This window comes from Branchiostoma belcheri, unplaced genomic scaffold (genome assembly GCF_001625305.1).
Source record: "Branchiostoma belcheri isolate BF01 breed outbred unplaced genomic scaffold, Haploidv18h27 scaffold165, whole genome shotgun sequence".
NCBI lineage: Eukaryota > Metazoa > Chordata > Leptocardii > Amphioxiformes > Branchiostomatidae > Branchiostoma > Branchiostoma belcheri.
The window spans coordinates 469,176-492,150 of NW_017803102.1; the positions used below are offsets into that span (position 1 = coordinate 469,176).

Here is a 22,975-nt window from a genome sequence, read left to right on the forward strand (position 1 = left end):
AATACAGTTACTCAAGCAACTGGATATGATTTTGGAAACGGTCAGACATTTCAGGTAACATTCATTACCTTTCGTCAGTGACACTGTAGACTTGTATTCATAATACTGTAGTATAAAATACAGAATAGTAAAGTTCTTTCTATCACAACCGTTTCGATGACCTTCTGTCATCTTTAACAGGGCAATTCTGACTGGTTAACCGATTTACCGTGCACTGACACTAGATGTTACTCGGTGCATAGTGCACTAAAGGTGTTACATAGTTCACAGTGCACTTAAGCTAGTTTTTTCTGTTAACAATGCAAAACATCTGTTTACCAAAGGTAAATCCAAGGTTCAAGAAATCGCAAGTCAGCATTCCAGACCTGAGTGCAAACTAGATCGGAGACTCTGTAAACTAGCCCAAAGCAAAATGTTTGACTCACATGAATAAAATCAGCGCCCATGTAGAGCGTGAATATGCAATTATATTATAATAAGTTGATTTTCAATGTCAATATACAATACAAAACATCTGTTAACCAAAAGTAAATCCATGAAATCGCAAGTCAGCATTCCAGTCTTGGTGTAAACTAGATCGGAGACTCTGTAAACTAGCCCAAAGCAAGTTGTTTGACTCACATGAATAAAATCACCGCGGAAGGAATTGATTTTTGGGAAGCCGCCTGACATCCCCCTGCTGCGGGCGGTCTCGTGTGATTAATGATGCCTGCTCCAAAGTCGGTCCATTTTAATTATCCTGTGGCCTTTTTGCATACTTTTCCTTCAAAACGCTGTCAAACTTCGTGTCTTTATTAAAACGCGTAGAAGCTTGTGGCTTAAGATATATTAAAGAGAACTTCATTGCACGACAATTGCACATGGTACAATGTATGGCAACAAGTATTGAACAAAGTACAAAAAGAGTATAGAATAAGACCTAATATAGAAGAAAACTTAATGACACATTAATTACACAAATAACAATGGCTAGCACAAGTGTGTCTTCTATATAGTAATAAATATCAAGTAACAGACTGAATATAGTCTTCAAAACAAATATTACTAAAAGCACACTTTTGTAAGATTCCTGTATACTACTACCACATTCTCATACATTTCACTGTTAATTGTTTGATTTTTTTTTAATTTTAAGCTGGGTGCCTTAAGCAAGACTAACATTTGCAGAAAATAAAATAATATACATAGTCAGGCCATACCAATTCATTTTGGTGGTTCTCGGATATTTTTGGTTCACTAGATAGCAAGCAGACATAATAAAATGAGAGGGCTAGGAAGAAAACTTGAATATGACTGTATTCAATACATGGAACTAAGCCCACCAAGGCATCAACCAAGTCCTCAGACTTTGCTTTCATTGGGTTTTTCCAGTTATCCATATTTTGAAAAAAAATCAGAGAACCAATAAATCAAATTGGTGTGGCCTCAGGTCCACTGCTATACGGTACCGATAGAAGCCATCTTTCCATGCAGAGCGCTGATGTAGTGTTGGGGTGTGCGGATTAGCCAGCGTTCTACCTCACAGCGTTTTCCCCCTGCACTGTATGGTGTGGAGTAGTCGGGATCAGAGCACAAAGTGGATAATCCTTACCGGGTGCAGCTGAGAGCACCTTCCTGCCCGGCTAATGCAGCCTTCTTAATTCACAAAGCTGCATACAGCTCACATAAATTGCTCTTTTATTATCTTTCCCGGCTCCTAACTTTCCATTTATGAGCCTTTGCCCGAGCACGTACGTTCAGTAAAAGCAATTTTGCAGGAACAATCCATCTTCTTTGCCGCTCTCCATTTTCCCATGTACCAGGGACACATACAGCTATCAATTCATCTGGTGGGCCGCCATTCTGGACCTTCATTACTTCACAGACAGGCTGGCATTTCCACCTGATGGTCGTATCTTAGATGTGCAGATGGGAGATCTCAAACCTCCTGATAACGGCTGTGACATGGAGGAAAACTGAGTCATTGATGAGATGGAATGCTGCATTGCAGCTTGCGCCTGTCAGACAAAACGATCCCTTTGTTATTACGTGGACAGGAAAGTGGGTTGTGAATGACATGTGGTCGAGCATGTTTCATCTATCACTGTTTCTTGAAGGTAACAAAAATAGTTTAACGTAAGCCCTCCTTCTTTCCTAAATCCACTTATGTGCATATATATAAACATAAATTTACATAATTATCGTCAATAGATTTTTTTTAAATTACACTGGCCAGGAGGTGGGAAACACGCAAAGCTAAGTTGTGTTTTTGTGTGTGTTTTTAATTTGTAATATATCGTACAATATACGTCATATCGATATTACGTACGTTACTTCATTACGAAAAGTTCTCCTATATCTGTGAGCCGAACATTTTACAAATTGTGCTTGACAAATTACACGGAGAGTTGGCAGATGGAACGGATGGCAGTTTCCTCACCAGTGTCATATCGGCGATGTCTCCAGTTCCTCAAGTCGATAACCTGCCTGCTGGCCGTGATTGGAATACGAGATGCCTTCAAGTACCAGAGTTATCAACCAAGGATTGAGGTGTTCAAGAATTCATTCTTTCCTAGAAGTTATCCGCATTGTCGGCCCGTGTTACAGTTTGGACTGATTTAACGTCAAAATGACAAATAAACTGGTGGACATCCCAACTACTAAGTACCTAATACCAGCCCAGAAGAGAACAAGATATAGCCATGCCTTCAAGTACCAGAGCTATCAACCGAGGATTGAGGTGTTCAAGAATTCATTCTTTCCTAGAAGTATCGCAGAGTGGAACTCGCTGTCACCAAGTACAATAGGGGCATTGTCATTAGATAGCTTTAAACATGGTTTTGAGTTAGATGTTCACGGGTTAGGTGTAACAAGTCGATCGGTGTAATGTAGCCAGCTGCCGCCGCGCCGCGTGCCTGCGAAGCTGGTGTGTTACACCGAAGGGCATTTACACCGGCTATACAGATACAGATATCAGGCACTAAATCAAACTAGAAGCAGTGTAGCTAGAACTTTCAGTTTGACTTCTTCACAAGATAATTTTTGTCTACTACTAGATTGTACTTAAGATTCTCAAACGGATAGTATGTGCGAATTCATGACATATGGTATCGACCGATTCTTGACCTAGCCAACATTTTTATGCGGCTGGGTTATTTTGTGACCGTGCTAACGTTACAGTTGAACTCAATACACTGGTGTTACTACATATCGTAGATTTTGTATTTATGATTTCAATTGTCTGGATGATGGAACTCAACTATCTGTAGCAGTTATGGTTACTGAAAATACGCCCTTTTCTCTAAAACATAAGGCCACACCAATTTGATTTATTGGTTCTCGGATTTTTTTTTCAAAATATGGATAACTGGAAAAACCCAATGAAAGCAAAGTCTGAGGACCTGGTTGATGCCTTGGTGGGCTCTGTTCCTTGTATTGAATACAGTCATATTCAAGTTCTCTTCCTAGCCCTCTCATTTTATGATGTCTGCTTGCTATCTTTTGAACCAAAAATATCCGAGAACCACCAAAATAAATTGGTATGGCATTACCTCCACAAACCCACTGAACGACTAGCAACAGATCTTGTAACCGCACCGACGAAGCGTTTTTGCGCATTGATTAACGTTAGTGTTGACTCCAGTAGTGGTACTTTCAACTTTGATTTAGCTTGCTCTTCCAAACAGCAAACCTGCGCTTAAAACACAGTCACATATTACATACCGCCAAATCATTTACGTCGGCAAGGCGGCAGTCACGTATTTACATACCGCCAAATCATTTACGTCGGCAAGTCGGTATGTAAAGGGCTTTAAATAACAACAAAACTTCCACCATCCTTTCTTAAACCGTTCAAACAAACTGTGCAGGCTTCCAGCAGTGCGACACATCGAGGAAATACATTCGTCTCACGTCTTGAAGTAACAGTATTAACGATATCGGACTAATCCACGCTTTCATCACCAAGGAACCATGCATACGGCGGCAGCAGAAATCTCACGTTACAGCACGGCGCGAGTTATCATACCACCATCACGACATGCTGCTTCCCAGGTTGTCTTTCTCCATACAAAGGCGTGTACTAAGGCCACAGAAAATAAATTTTATGGATGACATCAGCGCGCGCATTGATTTTCGCCTGATTTTGGAAAAGAAAATTTTTTGTTGCCTTCTACAGTGGTCAGCATGCCAAAAATGGGCACAGACGTCTGTTGCCATGCCGGAAGGTGAGGCAGGTACCTATGAAGAGAGTAGACAAGAAAAGGCTCTGATTTAATGTTTTGTTTCTTACTTTGATGCAGTGATATGTGATGCTGGTTGTGTATATGTGATGTTCCCGGGGAATCAAAACCATTTGTCAAAAGTTTAAATGCAGGAACCTTGTTTTTTTCGGCCCGTCTTGTTTTTTTTTCGCCCTCTCGCAGTAGATTTGGAGTCTGCGGAGGATGCCATCCATAAGATTTACTTGCAGTGGCCTAATGCATTCATCGCAGTGTAAAGAAATCTACTTTTCTTCGCCGATTTCTGCCTGATATGCTTGGCTTTCCACATTGTGAACCGAAAGTCAGACGTGCGAGCCTTGGTGACACACCAATCGATAAAGATATGCGACCGTCTGAACTTGCAAGATGTCTTTGGGACAAGGTTATCCTTTCGTAGGAACCCGTCAATGTGTGAGATACTTTATGTTTTCAATAGGCAGGAACGTTTCATTTCAATGATGTCTGATTTAATATGGGTATCAACAGCCATTCGTTCGCTATGCTTTGCCATCCTGCTTTGTCCCTTTCTACGGTTACACTTCAGGGCATTAAGATAAGTACACATGAATGTATTTCTGTTCCTCACGGATTGATATGGTAGTGTTAACTGTGTCAAATCAGTGACTGTTCATCCCCTCTAGGTAAAATAGTGTGAAGCTGTACTCTTTAAAGCAGTATTTCTAGAACTACAGCTGTTTTTGTCCATACTTTTGATGTTAACGTTAGGGCCACACCAATTTGATTTATTGGTTCTCGGATTTTTTTCAAAATATGGATAACTGGAAAACCCAATGAAAGCAAAGTCTGAGGACCTGGTTGATGCCTTGGTGGGCTTAGTTCCATGTATTGAATACAGTCATATTCACGTTTTCTTCCTCGCCCTCTCATTTTATGATGTCTGTTTGCTATCTTTTGAACCAAAATATCCGAGAACCACCAAAATGAATTGGTATGGCCTAACCTTCATGTCTTTTCTTAAAGATACTGTTACGGGACACTGCTTGAATAGCAAGTACCTAGTTATTTAAGACCTGTTATTTTTACGCAATACACGGAGAACAAGCTATGAGAATAAGATGAATAATGCACCACCCCCGCTAAAGCACCTATACTTAAGTCTAGTTATTGCTTACGGCGCGGTAACATTTGTTGTAGGTCGCTGCACGATTCTGATGTTGCAGGATTGTAAGGCAGACTGTAACAGAACCACACGCCTACAGGGCTCTAACGCAAACACGGCTGCAACATAGGGCCACAACCCTGTACACCCCATAGTCCTTTCTACATAGGGCCATAGCCCTGTACAACAAACAACTGTCATATCACTAGCCATGCTTTATCTTTCCTAAACCCCATCTGTACAAAGTCTTGCTTGGGAAAAGATAATGTATTATAATTTTTATGAGAATTGGGGTATTCAAAAACTCGTATTTATAATTGCCCAGAACTATCGTAGACTGGAACTCGTTGCCACCAAGCACAGTTGGGGCATCATCACTAGAAAGCTTTAAATAACTCCTGCAATTAAATGTGCAAAGGTTGAGTGTAACAAGTCGTTCGGTGTGATATAGCTAGCTGCCCCCGCGCCGCGTGCCTGCGAAGCTGGTGTGTTACGCCGAAGGGCGGTTATACCGGCTATACAGATACAGAAGCTGGTGTGTTACGCCGAAGGGCGGTTATACCGGCTATACAGATACAGAAGCTGGTGTGTTACGCCGAAGGGCGGTTATACCGGCTATACAGATACAGATATGAGGGATGTATATGTATATCGCCTGTTTTGTCCGTTGTAATTTGTAATTTTGTACGCAAAATCTTTTCAATTCAGGGAGTCTCATCCCTGCTGTAAGGTTTGCTTTTTGGTGTCATGAATAAAGAATAAATGTTAAGAAAAAATCTATAGAATAAAATTTCTCCAAGCGCCTGGATTTTGCAAGACACGAAAAAGCATGAGTATATCCAGCACAACCAACGTTTCTAGCTCTGTTCGAATCAGAATCTGCCCGTGAAAAAGATATAGAAGTCACTTATCTTTTTGAAATAGAAATGATAGTCCGTTGGGTTGGGTGGGGGTGTACAATTTAGTAATTTTTGTCTTATCTGTATTTATGTATATATTTGTTTGTCGAGTGGCACTGGCAAAATAAGTTTGTCAACTTCAGTGCAACGCCATTTTTTGAAAAAAAAAAAGCATGGCCACGCCAGGAGTGCATCTGCTCGCGATCGTGCGGCGATGTGATCGGTCCCTGCTGACGGCTGTCAACTGAATTGCTCATTCTGTTGCTAATTTCTCAACTATAGGGCAATTTTCAGCAGTCAATATTCTACATAGGGGAATGTGAAAACAATCTTCAGATCGCCTCTGTTTCCATTGTCTGTAGGCCCTCGTGAGCAATATCCTCCATATAATGCCAAAAACTGGGTGTTTGGGCCAACTTTGGGGGTCTTCATGGTCTTTGGGAGCTTTTATGTGCTATTTTCTGACTGCATATAGACAACATAGCCGGTCTGGTTGAATTGCCCCCGTTATAACTGGGCTAATCAGAAAACAGCCGAAGACCACCAAACCTCCAGTTCTATAAGCCTGCTACAGAGGCTAATCAGAAAACAGTCGAAGACCACCAAACCCCCAGTTCTATAAGCCTGCTACGGAGGCTAATCAGAAAACAGCCGAAGACCACCAAACCCCCAGTTCTATAAGCCTGCTACGGAGGCTAATCAGAAAACAGCCGAAGACCACCAAACCTCCAGTTCTATAAGTCTGCTACGGAGGCCAGTGAGCAATAGGTTACAGAATCTTCCCAATGGTGCGGCGTCACGTTCAATCGCCGTACACTTTTGCGAATGTGTTTCCAAATTGTTGCCGTAAAACAAGCTCGCCATTAGCCTCCCGTTATCACAGCGCTAACGTATTTATCTTGTAACCAATGGGGCGACCGTACGGCGTGATGATATCCATATAGAACTAGCTCAGGAAAGAATATTGAAGTCCCGGCGGTGGCCACTGATCATCGTCTGGTCCCTCTGCTCCTCTTATCAACCTGGCACACCCTTCTCTGCTCTCATTATTCGTCATCGCCCATCTGAAGCCCATTTCTGCGGAGAGTCCCGGCCATACATCCATTCTTAATCAAACTAATGACTTCCCCAGCCATTACGCCGGAGTTTGTGAAAAGTGCTATTTAATCTCTCCAGGCCCGCGACTAGTGGTGAATACCAAACATCTTGTAGGGTGACTCTTAGCAAGTCACAACAGCAGATAATCTTCGAGAATGCGAATAACTAGACATCAATGATCTACAATGTACACATAGAGGAGGGCGGTATTTACAAACGTTGTACATTGTATATCTGGTGTGTTACGCCGAAAGGCGGTTATACCGGCTATACAGATACAGATCCAAATCCCTAGCACGAAGTAACCTCCCTGTCCTTGTCTTTCTCAGTTTGCACTATTCCACTCCTAAAAAACTAATTTCCGTACCACATTTTAAAGTAATTTTTAGGTATATTGCTGTCGCTCAAGTCGCCAGACAGTACAATCTGATGTGACACTTAAGATTCCTGTGAGCAGTCTATTGACACGACCTTGTGGTTTCCTTATTTGTTTGATTTTCCATACTCCCCAGACGGGCATTTAGGGTTGACAGTAATCTATAACGAAAGAGTACGTTTAAGGAAATTACTACGAAGGTGTTCCAGCCACTTTTCAACACAAACCTAGCCACTCCAACTGCCCATACTATATTGGATTGTAGAAGAGACCGTACGCGTGTTTACAACCTATGCTTTGATGATGTGATTGGAGCTGTGCCATTGTGTCATTCGACATCACTTGGTTACAAAATATCGGATATGCTTGATTAGCTCTGAGGGACGGCAGCTAACAGACCTACTAGGAAACCTACTGTGTGGCACATACTGTTATAGTACTGTGTATTGGTTCGCTGGACCGGTTATGGACTCGTAAAAATGTTTAGGTTCAAGTAAAAAAAAACTTAAAGTCAAGAACCGATTCCGGACCTATTACAAAAAATAACCACGGCACATACCCCTTTTCTTTCAAACCACCTAAAACCTTCCGCAGATTTCAAAATCTGTGCTGTAAAATAAAGAAAACATAGCCATCGGGCATCGTCAAGTGTATCAGCCTCCATGTTGTGTGGCCACAGTTTTGCCCAAACAACATTGCAATATGCCATTTTGTATAGGCCATGGGTTTAGGTCCAGACTTACGAGTCCAGAACTAAACCTAAACCTCCGGACTTGAATCCTGACCTGAACCTAAAATTGGGTGTAGGTACACATACATAGTCGAAATATCTTTGAGGGAAGGAATATTTTGACCGACATTTGTGTCGTTCTTACTGCAGCACTGTGAATTAGTGATGACCTCCCCTCAATCATCTCTTTACCCGATATGATTACACCGACACGTTAGAGGACGACCCCAATTTTCGGAAAGTATGTCTCGCCTCGGAGGACATCGTTCGTAATATCAGGGGTCGCTCTAAAATCCTTATTCCAGGCACAATTGATGGTGTTACCGAGTTTAGCCTGACTGTTAATTAATTTGCAGGAAAATGTCATGATGCAAACAAGATTTAGCATGTCAGTAACTTCATTGATGCACCATTACGCGGGATGGAAGCAAAATTACTCTGAGGGTACAATCAACTGTTGGAATAAATCATAGCCTTTTCCCATATTTACCTGAATTTACCTGAACTGCAGAGATGTTCCTGTATATCTCTGCAGTCAGGAGCTTGATGGCCTCTCGTAGCTCCTCCGTGGAACACAGTCTTGATGTAGCTGTCAATGCTACTCTTGAAGCCAAATTGACACTGTTCTGGTGAACTAGTTTGTCTGGTAGCTGATTCCATGCTGGTACTCTCCTTACTGCAAAGGATCTTTTTTTCTGATTTCCAGTTTCGCTGGGGGGATTTTCAATCTCAGGCTGTGACCTCTCGTGTTGTATGGGGTGACCAAGGGTTGGGAAAGTAATTTTTCAATGCCTTTAAATCATTTGATTTGAATGTTTGTACTTTTAGTATTAAACAAATAAACTTATCAAATAACTAATGCCCTTTATTCTGTAGCATCTGAGTCAAAATGTAAGTATAAAATAATACAATAAAAATTGAATCTAATTTCAGCTGATAGAATTGCAAACAGTTTTTCTGCCATTAATAAATTTGTCCTGGTATTAAATTTTTCATACTCTCCTGTACCAACAGGTCTGCAGTTGGGCCCAAAACAGGGCTAAAACAAACACTATACCCTAAACCACAAACTATAAGTATACAGGACCTGCTGCAAGGGTTATTCACTGCTTCATATCAACTCTATGTTGCTTGAGTAACTCCAGTCGTTTGAATAACTGTTTTTTTGGCAACACTAAGTCAGCCTTGGCTAACGTGGCAGTCTTCTGTCGTGAAATTGTTTCAGTTGGGAAATGGTTTCTACGAAAATCATGGCAATTAGCCATGTTGTTCGGCTTGTTACCCCGACCAGCCTAGGCTTGCAATTTATCAAAGTCAGAAACCAAGTGATGGGCCTTTAATCTAATTAGCTGGTCATTGCACTGTCTACCTGGTGAGGGGTATTTAGTCAGATACTTTGTAACTGGAAGTAAATGGAGCTAAACGACACTGCTCGGATGATGAAGCACATGCTTACGCAGGTCTTCGCTTCGTTAGGTTGAGTCGGGTGGATTTCTTTTTCGCTAAGGCCACAGCAAGTAATTTTTATGGATGACATCAGCGCTCATTAATTTTCGCTTGATTATGGAAAAAAAAACAGTGGTCAACATGCTAAAAAAGGGCAAAGATGTCTGTTGCCATGCCGGAAGGTGGATGGCAGATAAATATGAAGAGAGGAGACAAGAAAGGGATCTGATTTAATGTTTTGTTTTTTTACTTTAATGCAATGATATGTGATGTTGGCTGTGTATATGTGATGTTCCCACTGAATCAAAACCATTTATACAATGATTGAGTCAAAATTTTAAAATGTAGGAACCTTGTTTTTTCGCATTAGATTTGGAGCCTGCGGAGGATGTCATCCATAAAATTTACTTGCTGTGGCCTAAGCAAGAGCATCGACTGCAGGAGATGCATAGATAGCAAATGATTTACTCTAACGGTGTTACGAGCATAGGTCGTCCTCCCCTTATATTTGTCTCCCGTTGCTTTTTTTTATTTACTTCATAGGTCACCACAAAACAAGGCTCATGGGAGCCACTCAAAATTTTTTGGGTTAAAGTACAGCCAGTGAGGACAGATGTTTGTTGACCTTAGACTTGAAAAGTTTAAGGTTATACTCATAAGGGAAACACTCACGAGGTAGCTTATTTCAAAGTGATGTTGTTGTTAGGAAAGAAGCTTTCAGCTTTAAACTTTCTCCTATGAGGTGGTGAATGGAGGAAGAAAGGGTGATTTGCTTCAGTGGAAGTGGCAAGACGTGTCCTTGCTGAGAATATGTCATGGTTTCGTGTTGTCATTACAGTATTACGTAATTGTTGTGTAAGAAATAAAAACCAAAATTTTTGATAAGTATGGAGAACCGAATTTTTATATGTTAATCGTGCAAAAAGCTAGAGATGGTGTCTCCGTGTCTGCAAAAATGGCCATTTTTAAAATTCTTTCAGATAAAAGAAAAACAGTACTCATAATGGTAACCGAAATTGTGACAGAATAATAATAGTGATAATAATAATTAAATAGATATCCATGTATCTGGAGCACATTTGATTGTAACCATAATAATATCAACACAATTCAAATTCAAATATTTCTATTTAACAAATAGAAATTTCAAACTAATAACCATTCTTGGAAAATTTAATTCAATTCATTCTTTATTGCAGGCACATCACCCATATCAGAACATAAAATTAAAAAATAACGATACACAAACATAAGTATAATACAAGTATGTACAGAAAAAATTAAGTACAATGTTAGGGACGTTTAATGGGCGGACTGTTTGAATACCAAATTGACGCAGTGTTTCCAGAAGTTGTTGATGGAGAATGTGTCAGAGTGAATTGCCAGTTTTATAAGACTATTGTTTGAATTGAGCAGGCGTGTGACAAAAGAATGTGTTAATTTTCTGCTGCGGGCTTCAAAAGTGTCAACTGACGCTGAAACAAACACGTGGCTAGCACTATCATATTTACTATAGGCGAACAAGATTCTAAAACATCGCCCGTACCTGTCCCATTTTACACAGAACGCCATGCCCACGTCCCTGACTGATTATGTTGTCACTCTAATCACCAGACAGTGGATACGGTCTTCTACTCCGGGACACTGACGATCAATTATACACAACAGAAAAGCCAGGTAAAGCCATCAGGTGAGCCCACGGCTACACATCAGGAGCTGTGTCGATTGTATATTATGGTAATCTATGTTCGCGTGAAGCTTTGAAATCACCGAGAACGGTGGACTGTGCTTCAAACCATGACACTGTCTTACCATATGGATGAGTCTACGGCAACGCAAGCAAAGACAGAGCTTAACATTAGTACTCTCCAACAGATAATGGAAGTGCAGAAAGAGGACTCGCTTATCTGACCGTTTTCTTTGTCCATAATTACTGAGGACGGATGCACTGACACGCCAGATTTATTTCTGCAACAGATGCAGAAGAGGCACTGGGTGGATTACGAGGACTGCCTTTAGTGAACTTCTTCGAGGGCTAGCGGAGATCGGTATCTGTGATGAATAGCTCTGCAGGGTTAGTTATCGCTTACGATGTTCTCTGGGAGCAATCAGATAGACAGGCTTACATTGTTAGACTGCTGAGGGGTATCTGTATCTGTATAGCCGGTATAACCACCTTTCGGCGTAACACACCAGCATCGCAGGCACGCGGCGCGGCGGCAGCTGACTACATTACACCGATCGACTTGTTCCACCTAACCCTTAGACATCTAACTCCAGACATTGTTTAAAGCTATCTAATGACAATGTCCCTACTGTACTTAGTGACAGTGAGTTCCACTCTGCGATAGTTCTTGAATGAATTCTTGAACGCCTCAATCCTTGGTTGATAACTCTGGTACTTGAAGGCATGGCTTCATGGGTAGATGCAGAAGCTTATTAGCAGTCCAAAATCCTATTGACTAGGTCGATGATCTACTGGACGTCTTCAATTACTTGGAGGACTTGGTAGACATAGAGATGTTTTATAATTTTAGCTAGGTGCACAGGCAACATTTGGTCGAATCTTACAGCAGAAAGTACAGTGTATTTCTTCCACCAGATGAAAAGTTGCCTACCATAAGGTTCCAGTTGATGATATACTTTTGATACTTTTGGACCTCAACTTGGTCAACCAAAAAATATCGTTAAGGTCAATAACCTGACCCAGATACCATTACATCATCATACGATATTGGCAAACGTAGAAAATAACGACCAATTTTGTTGCAAACATCGAACTGCGTAGAGCCAGACATCTATCACCATGTCGCCTCAAAATACCAGGTCACCAGATTGTTGGGAATATGATATCCATTCCTGGCGTCCAACAATTTGTTATCCGCGACTTTAGGCGAACACTGCCAATTCCCCAAATCCCAAAAGAACCAAGATCGACCATTACTCGCGTAGAAACCATTTGGAAGAATGGAGGGGACATAGATGGTATGGTTTTGTGTCTAAGCTATCCCCGTTAGCGTTGCACTGGCCTCGTTTAGGATGAGATTCCCAGGCATCATTGGGCGGTTTGGACGTCCAGGTAAATCTAATGGCTTTTCCCTATATCCCCTCTGCGTTCTAAAAGGCGCTGGATTCTAGGTGTCCGACAAATAACCAATTTATGGATATCAGATGACATTTGGTTGGGTCACATCCAATGTTAACGGCTCAATTTGTCACTTACAACTCAATGTAACAAAACTTGACGAAAACTACGTCGGTGAAGGTTAGACCTCCAGGTAATGAGATACACACAAAAAAAAAACAGTTACTGAAGCAACTGGATACGATTTTGGAAACGGTCAGATGTTTTAATGTAGCATCCACTACCTTTTGTCAGTGGAATTCACACTTCAAAATCATATCCAGTTGCTTGAGCAACTGTTTTTTGGCGCAAGACGAAAACCATTCATGAACATTACACTAAGGAGAATGGAATCCCCGTCATTGGGTGTATTCACCTACAACGATTGTCACAAAGATGAAATGGCGATTATTCGGCTTACTCGGCTAATATATGATATCAACAGTTATGTATTTTCAACGCTTACCATTATGGTAGAGACATATATATATGCAGATGGATAATTCATATAATGCCCTGACCGGAAATAATGTACGGTTGAGGTCATGGTCGGACGGCATAAGACCCATCAGAATATTGATTCCACTAGTCTTCCAGAAAGATACCCCATCTAAATGCAGCATCTTGCGGCCCGGGGCAGTAATCTTAGCCACATCGTTCCCAGACATACCATATAATGCAATTAACCGCGCCCCACAACAGGGGTAAGTTTCCTGATTAAACGCTGACATACCGTCTGACTCCAACTCCCTCCACAACTGTTACGTGCATAGATTAAAGGAGACCCGATTTTTCAATGTCAATATTCTAGTCGTTTATCTACATACTGAGTTGAAACCACACTATCCCAATGTATATTGGCCCTCTTGGAGCAAAAATTCCCCAAATTATGACGGAAAATGGTTACTGGAAGGGCCCTTGGCTGATTTTAGGGTACCTCCCAGAAAATAAAGGACTCATGTTGGGGTGTGTTTCTGCAATTGTAAGCCCAAGGTATGAAATACTGAACTCAAATGTGCTAATGTGAAGCAGTATGTGTGAATATCACAAAGATTGCCTCATTCAGAATATTTCCGTTTTTGCTGCCCTGAAATCACATTGGATGCCCCCAAAGGAAATAGTTGGCCGCTTGCACTTTTCTAATCTAACAACGCCAGCTTTGTTTATTCTGCTGTCCACTTCTATTGGCAGGCAGCTAAAAAATAATGAATATCATTTCAGTCTGGCCTTATTCTGGATTTGCTATCTACAAAGTTTTGACACGAGATACGTCTTTCAGACTTTAAGTCGATATTTTTGTGCGATTAACCATTATTCATATTGTCTGCCATTGTTGATACTAGTGCAGTATCTGGTGATATTAGGAGACAGGTATTTCTTTTTACACAACCGATAAATCCTCACCTTGCTGACGTTTCGGTGTCTTTTATTGTCTTCTCTGTCTATAACTTTTGCCCCCTCCCAGTCAATTACGCAATTGTTTCTAGCAATGTGATCTGTCACTGCTAATTTCTTTTTTCTTTCTTTTGAGCATGTCTTTTCCGTGATCTTGGGTACTTCACAGTATCCATGTTGTCAGCTTATTTCCTGTGTTCTTCCAATCTAGTCCCAAAAGTGCGTCCCGTTTCCACTATGATGATATTATTCTCAGTCAGTTTTATGGAGTTGATTTGATTTATTCAACTGTATGAACAGATATACAGCCAGGACTGCAAAACTAACCGGAGGCTATTATAAAGGGCTAGCCCTCATAACTGGGCAATAAACAATTAACAATGACGGTTACAATTCAGATACATTAATATATAGGTAACAGATAAGTCATTTTAAGTACGGAGTTCCCACTGAGAGTAAATGACTCTACATAGGTTGGAAATGGTGAGTGGTTTCAAACTAAGCTTCCAGAGCATCTTGGAATCTTTGAAGAATAGTTACAAATGTTATTTCTTAACATTTTAAGTTAGTATTGGATACAGACCGTATATGGAAACCTACATTATAATGCTCGGCCACATATAGCAGCGTGAGTGTCTGTACTTATGTTTCTTCAAAATATGGAATTTTGGCATACAGGTCATCATGAAGCTTTGTCGACAAACATACACCACAGCACTAAAATAAATGTATATTGAGACATTTTACATAGGAAATATTAGTGTTATAGGATGCGATAAGATTGGCGGAGGTAGAATATACGTCTAGCAGTTCCACATGTACATAAAAATGGTGTGTTGTAAGACTACCCAGAAAGTTTTTCGAAAAAAAAGGCTACTTCTAACTCGCTAATACCTCTAAGTTCTAGATCAATACGTATTTGCAATGGGAATGCCGTACCTGATACGTCTCTGTCTATACAACAGGGTAAGTCATCAATTTTCAGACCCAGTCAGCAAATGTTATTCTAAATGATGTCAATGGCTGCTGGCGCAGCAAAATAGTTAAGATTTTCTTTGATAGACCAGCCTACATGCTGCTAGCGGCACATCTGTGTACTAGCTGACTGTGATGAATTCACTGCAAAGAATTCGGTAGTTAAAAGGAATTGTGTGAGGAATGTTTGCCGACTTGCAACCATTTTTCCCGTAGAGCCAATACACCCTGTATCTTTCCTGGCGTGCATTTGTAACAGGATGACTTATTTTCCATGCACAGATACTCTGACAGGGAGCTACAAATAAAAGGATGAACCGTGACGACTTGAGTGGCGGGCTGACGACAACGGAGCTCTCTCAACCCTTACAAAACTCGGAGCACCAGGATTCGTGAAGAAAGATCTACCGAAGCACATTTCGATGCGCATAGCTGTAATAACCTTCCCACGGGCATACTAGACGGTGCATCCTGCAAAAGCAGCCTCCTGAGGGTCTACATGTCTGCATCCTAAGGCAAAAATTCCCCGCCACTTCTGGATGTAGTGAAGGCCTGTTTAGGGTGGCTGCTGCGTCTACATCACCTGTAAATCGTGCAGTCACTTCCGGATGTGGTGAAGGCAACCTTTGGGGTGGCTGGAGTTTCTAAATCACATGTAAATTGTGCAGTCACTTTCGGATGTGGTAAAGGCAACGTTTAGTGTGGCTACAGTTTCTTCGTCACCTGTAAATCGTGCAGACAACGGACGTAAAATTCAACTGGATGACACAGACTCAGTTCCGGATGTGGCGAAGGCTACGTTTAGGGTGGCTGCAGTTTCTAAATCACCTGTAAACCGTGCAGACAACGGACTTAAGATTCAACTGGATGACACAGACTCAGTTCCGGATGTGGTGAAGGCTACGTTTAGGGTGGCTGGAGTTTCTAAATCACCTGTAAACCGTGCACGCAGACAACGGACGTATAAGATTCAACTGGATGGCACAGACTCAGTTCAGGATGTGGCGAAGGCCTGTTTAAGGTGGCTGCTGCTTCAACACCTGTAAATCGTGCAGTCACTTCTGGATGTGTTGAAGGCAACGTTTAGGGTGGCTGTAAATGGTGCAGCAGACAACGGACGTAAGATTCAGCTGGATGTCACAGAGCATATCAGATGGGACGGCAATGAATGTGGGAACCTGCTGCCTCCTGTATGTACTGATGACTGCTCGTGTACTCGTGGTTCAGACGTGGTGAGAGCTGCCCGAAAGGGTGCACATGTACGTTGATGTACCAACACACATACTGCGGCGACCAGGGCTTGAAGGAGATACCGGTCGGAATATCAGACAAGACGAAGATACTGATTCTGAACAGGAACAACTTGACTCGGCTCAACCCTAATGCACTCCCAGATCTACCGAATTTGAATACGTTGGATCTGACGGACAATTCCTTGAGAGAGATTCAAGATGGTGCCTTTAATGGTGTTTCTAACTTGGAGACGTTGGAGCTCTATCATAACAGACTGACCGCCGTCCCGTCCTCTGCTTTCAAGCCACTGAAAAATCTGCAGGAATTGGGGCTAGGCGCCAACCCGATCGTCTGTCTTGATTCCTACGCGTTCTCATATCTTTCGTCTCTTCGGATGTTGGAACTCAAAGATCTGAAGGCTCTCAGGGGGGTTTCGAAGAATGCTTTTTATGGATTAACCGGTCTTGTGTATCTGAGCATGGTGTCATCAAATCTGAGAACCGTGCCTTACCTGCAACACTTGACGGGCCTTGAAGAATTGGACCTGTCGCGAAATTCAATTACAGTTCTGACCGCTGAGAATTTTGAAAGCCTTCCGAAGTTAAAGAGATTATTGCTTACATCCAATCAATTAACAAGCATCGAACAAGACTCATTTGATGACCTGAAAGCGCTTACCGATGTCAATTTGTCATACAACAATCTGACAAGACTGCCGTACGGTCTCTTTGGTAAGATTACATCACTGCAGGAATTTGATTTGAGAGGTAATCTGTGGAATTGCAGCTGCGAGGTGATGTGGCTTGTCCAGTGGATGCGCGGGAACATGCGGAGTGATACAAGAGAACTGTGCGGTAAATGCGCCAACCCGGATTCCGAGAAGGGAAAGTTCCTGTGCGACATCGTTCCGGAAGAAATCAACTGCTCCGTGCCTCGGATCGCTAAACCGGTGGACACGGTGAACGTGTCCGTCGGGGACAGCGCTGCTCTGAAATGCAAGGCCGGCCAGGAAACTGCCATCAGTTGGATAACTCCCAACGGAACCACGATTCGCCACGGGTCCTTCCGGGTCAAGGTCAAAGTGTACAACGACGGAACCAACACGCTGAACATCACCAGAGTTACCCTGACTGACGCGGGAGTCTACCGATGCGTGGCAAAAAACACGGTAGGCAGCGACAGCTATGCCACGATATTAAACGTCACTGGCAGCGTCCTACCGACCTACATAGCAACGGAAGTCCCGGTGTTAGAGGAACCTGCTCAAACCGAAGACACGTTCGACGCTTCCATCTGTGTCGTGCAACAGGACAACCGATCTTTAACGAGCTCCGCGCCACAGTCGAAGACAAATACGACTTTTCCGCCTACTGTCGACACCAGAATAAGACCAAAAGGACCTACCATTAGACTAGACCCCCCAGATAACCCCATAACATTCGCACCTGAGCCTAGTGACGATAACTCCTCAGATAATAGCAATAACCCAAAAGTAATAGACCACAAAACGTACGTTATTGCCTCTATTGGCGGCGTGGTTGGACTAGGGTTCATCATTTGGATTATCTGCCTCATAGTTGCCAAGTGTCCAAGAAAAAGAAGTCGGGACCACAAGCCGAAACCGCACCAGAGCATGTTCGCCAAAAGGACTGGCAAGAAAAGGAAGAAGAAGAAGGTTTCGTTCCAGACCTCGGAGAGTAGGATGTCTTGTTTGAGACAGCCGGAGAAGGACGAGGTCATCACTGAGATTCCAGAAGTCTTCAGCGTGTCGAGTAACTGCAACGGCATCGTTCCTGGAATCGCTCCGTACGAAAACATGACCCTAAACCCGGCTTCTGAGACAATCGTATAAAGGCCTGCAGGATGTAAATATTGTAGAGAGTGGGTTTGTGCCGGATGACCAGGGACATGAATTTTGAAATACAGGGCTCGACATACTGGGTGCATGTGCACCTAGGTGCACCCAAATTTGGAGCTGTGCACCCAATTCTTTTCTGTGGGTGCACTGGTGCACCCAAATATTTTCTTATGTTTAACGTATGTTAGGATAATAATTGTTACAGAATGCTCTTAACATCCAAGTGTCAGAAAAAATAATACAATCATTGTTATAGTACTTTTCTTGAAATGAAACATAATTATACTTTTGCTGACATTGTACTTAAAATGGTGCACCTAATTTTTATGCACCCAATTTTTTAGGTTGAGTTCACCAGTGCACCTATTCCCAAAATGAATTTCGAGCCCTGAAAATACGACCACAACACTTTTCTCTTATGTGGTATGTAGTCAGTAGATCCACAGTGCAATGGGCAGTATCGGTGCCAAAAGGAGTAGCTTAATTACACCAGAACAGTTTCGAAGGACATATTAATTAGATTATATAAAATATGGCCCAATGAGGTCATACCGTGTACATGCAATAAGCCAGGCTGCCGTGCGGTCACGTGTTTTATTTTTGCGCTATATTTGTGCCGAGTAATCACATCACTGGAGTGTGTAAGGTGGACGCTATGTAACGCCACACCAATTTAATTTGTTGGTTCTCGGATTTTTTGACAATAAATATGAAGCGACAGGGCGAAAAAAATAAAAATAGAACCAGGTCTAGGCATCCTATTGTAGCCCCAAATGCTACAAAAGGAGCCATGAAGTCAACTGAAAAGGCTGGGTTAATATTTAAACAATGAATTTGAGCTTTTAATCAAACCAATGCATTGATAGATGGAAAAACTGTGACAACTAGGAAGAAAAGGACGACCTTCCTCAACTGGTGGGGGTATAAATACGAGCATTGTTGAGTTGATTCAGAACCAGAATTTTTTTTTTTCTGGCAATTCAGAAAAAAAGAGGAAATTCCGAGAACCAACAAATGAAAATGGTGTGGCCTAACCGTTACTGGATGTGGTGATAAACATTATAGATATATCCTGTGATATAATTTGCATTGAAGATTATAGTAAATTATTGTGTGCTAGCGGGACTAGCTCTATGTAGTATACAGTTTAGACATTAAGGAAATACTATGTATTAGTATTGTGCTAAGGAATATTGGATTAAAGTAATGTCCACTGACCTGGAATATACAGTTTTTATAATTAAATGTCATTAGTATTGAAGTTAATTTGTACATATGTTTTCTACAATTCAAAAACTTCCCTGTATTGACTGTGATCAAATTGTGTCAAAGAGTGTAGCACTTCATTGTGTTTATTACTTAATGCAGTTTTTAACATATACCAAAAGTATCAACTGTCTTGGTTTGCAAAATGCTCGTATATACCTGAAACGGAAATTCATATCATTCAATACTAAGATTGAGGCTATATAAATGAGCTATGAAATTTCATTTAATGTTTGAGTATTGCCAACTTCTACATACAGTAATTTCCACAACATTCGAAGTATGGTGATTTAAAATGTCAAGGTTTGTTGTCATATCCGAGTATTAAAAAAACATGACCATTTGTTTGACAATCTATTTGTTCGCACAGTTATTTTGCAAAAAATAATATTTTCTTCTGGTGACGATGATTTTTCTTGGTATTTCGCAAGGAATCCCTGTTTTTAAAAATGTTTGTCATTATTTTTCAAAATCAAAGTGCACATACAGAAATAAACAGTATTATCATTAAGTTCATCTGTGTTGGTAGTAATCATAGTGAAATGAACTTTATTCCAACGCAAGGTATACACAAATTAAAGTTTCCACGACAACTGTCGCCTTCACTAAGATAATTATTGACCTATTTCTTCAAAACTCCTGATGAAGCAGACAGTGACCGTTGAAAATTTTGTAGTTAATATTGCACTCAAATCTAGTATATATGCAAACTCTTATACTATAAGACAATTATATTATCCTTCATTTTATGCCTTTACTAACATACCCTTAAGTTACATGTGTGTTATTTTGCCACGATGTAACTATTCTATCCTATTTAATGTTTACCGAAGGAAAACATATTGTTTTTACTCAGTTTCTTCCTCCTCTTCTGTTCCAAACACTAACCTCTGACCTGGTCAATGACATGATTTGTTGACGTCTGTCACCATGGAGACTGGTGTTGGGATACATAATGTTGCAATTTCATGGTCTGCTCTACTCCTGTCACCATATACTCGTAGTACATGTATGTGAATGTGTTTGAGTAAAAATTAACAGGGCAGACCATGTCCGAAGGTAAACATTATGCATTTGCTTTGCAAATGTTACTTCTCCATTTTTTTATTCTTTTGCCTCAGGTGCAAATAAACACCCTTCGCGCCTTAACGGGGGCAGAAAACAGATTAGTCAGACTTGAGGAAATCTTGATAAGATCCCTTGTCATCCATCTTAGGCTAATGACAGTGCCTTAAAGAAACCATTCCTTTTCACACCAAGGCCTCAGGGTATTCTTAAACCTCCACGGCTGGCGTAGAGAATGAATATTCATCGATTTCCGATGAGCGGGGCATGGTTAATAAATAACCTTATAATCTTTATAGGCAATAAAATGAACCCAAATGTAGTATAGATTCAGCAATACGATTCCATTCAAAATGACTTTGTATACCATTCTTAACCAACTCGAAATGGTTAGTAGTAAATTTGAACGGCAACAGGCTTGCTAGCATGTACAAAGATGTTTCACAAATATCCAATGGTTTTTCTCAAGGCCCTCTATCCCCATCTTAACTAACAGTTGTCCGTTTATATCAGTACCTGTGTATATTACAGGTTTTTATGTAACTGTCAGGGGCGTAAGAGAAGCTAATTACTGCTCGATCGATGGGACGGGGTTGCAGTGGGATCGCTGTACCGAGTCCAATCTTATACAGCGTAAGCCTTGGGTATTGCCTGATGAAATCAGCGAAGAAAATTTGCAGTTCAAGGACCCCGAGGCAGGTACGTGCAAATGCTGACCTATGGTTTTCCATACGATGATCCCAAGTTAAGCATAGTTCCACAACAAAAGATTTTGCCCCATACACATCTAATTGTTTAAAGTTAAAACGTTTGGTCCAACACAAAAAAAAAATATCTCACCTAGAGCTACCAGATGTCCCAATTTAATCCAGCGTTATCAAAAATATGAAGATGTTTAGACTGGCTCTCTCCAAAATCACTATAAATGGACTACATACTGCTCACTGGTCCACATATATTGCTCACTGGTCTGCGCGCGAAGACCTGTAACCCGATATCGTATGTAGATGGAGGGTTCGCCGTCTTAATGGCGGGAAATAATCTGTCAATCATCTGAAACCAGAATGCTGATTGGTTCTATCGCTCTGCAAAGATTTAAAACCGAAGACTGGTGCCAAACCATCTTTTCTGAGAGAAAAAAAAATATTCTTGACTCGACTGATATCAGAACTTAAATATGATAAATACTCCCTGTCACAGATTTCGTATTTATGATTGTTTAGGCTAAGCTGACGCCAGATTCGCCGACATCGTATCTAGGCGGTGGATTCGCTTGTTTATGGCGGGAAATAATCTGTCAATCATCTGAAACCAGGATGCTGATTGGTTCTATCGTTCATCGCGGGAACACCTGTAACCCGATACGGTAAGAAGGCCGCGGTTCATCTTCTTACAATAACCAATCATGTACTGGGCGTGTGCGCTTGAATGCCGTCGATGAGAACAAGTTTACTCCATGAAAGCACCACTTCAAGAATACTTTCAAACTACCAAAAACAAACAGCAAAAAGCGAACATTTCTCTACCGCGTCATTAATCTATGGAACACCCTGCCACCCAGTATCAAAACACTGACCAGTCTGCATCAATTCAGAAAGGCCATCCACCAGTTGTACATAAGTTAAGTTGTTCATATTAAGTTAAGTCATGATCGTTTTGTTTAAGCTGTACATGTTTATAATTTGTGGTGATTACGTATGTTCAGTCTCTATTTTGTTGTCAGTATGTTCATATGTTTATATTTTTGAACCCTGGAAGTCTTAGAATAAAGGGTATCGAAATAAACGAACAAACAACAAATAAACTAAAGTTTGACGATAAAACATAAAGATGCTTTGCATTTGTATGGCTGGGCTACGATCCTTGAAAATACAAGTGCAGGCAAAAACATGGCGCTCTCCACCTCTAAGATTCATAAGGAAAATGAGTTATATGAAATTCACAACTAAGAGAAGAACATCCGTATATAATTTCATCAGGTTGGTAAACGAATGAATAGCAAAGTTCTTTGATCAGAACCATTTATTTTTACGAGTCGACGTTTCGATGACCGTCTGTCATTTTCATGAGGGGAATTCTGCTGTTACTTGGTGCATAGCTGTTACTATGCACCAAGTAACATCTAGTGTCAGTGCACAGCAAACCTACT

General features: G+C 41.2%; 1 protein-coding gene across 1 annotated transcript; it reads left to right on the forward strand.

The window, feature by feature from the left end:
* Positions 1 to 16,608: 16,608 nt before the first annotated feature.
* Positions 16,609 to 18,489, forward strand: LOC109466390 (leucine-rich repeat-containing protein 4C-like; the record flags this gene model as incomplete). Its single annotated transcript, XM_019764103.1, has 1 exon — positions 16,609 to 18,489. A coding segment is annotated over one exon (1,881 nt), but the record flags the coding sequence as incomplete, so codon positions are not given.
* Positions 18,490 to 22,975: the final 4,486 nt, after the last annotated feature.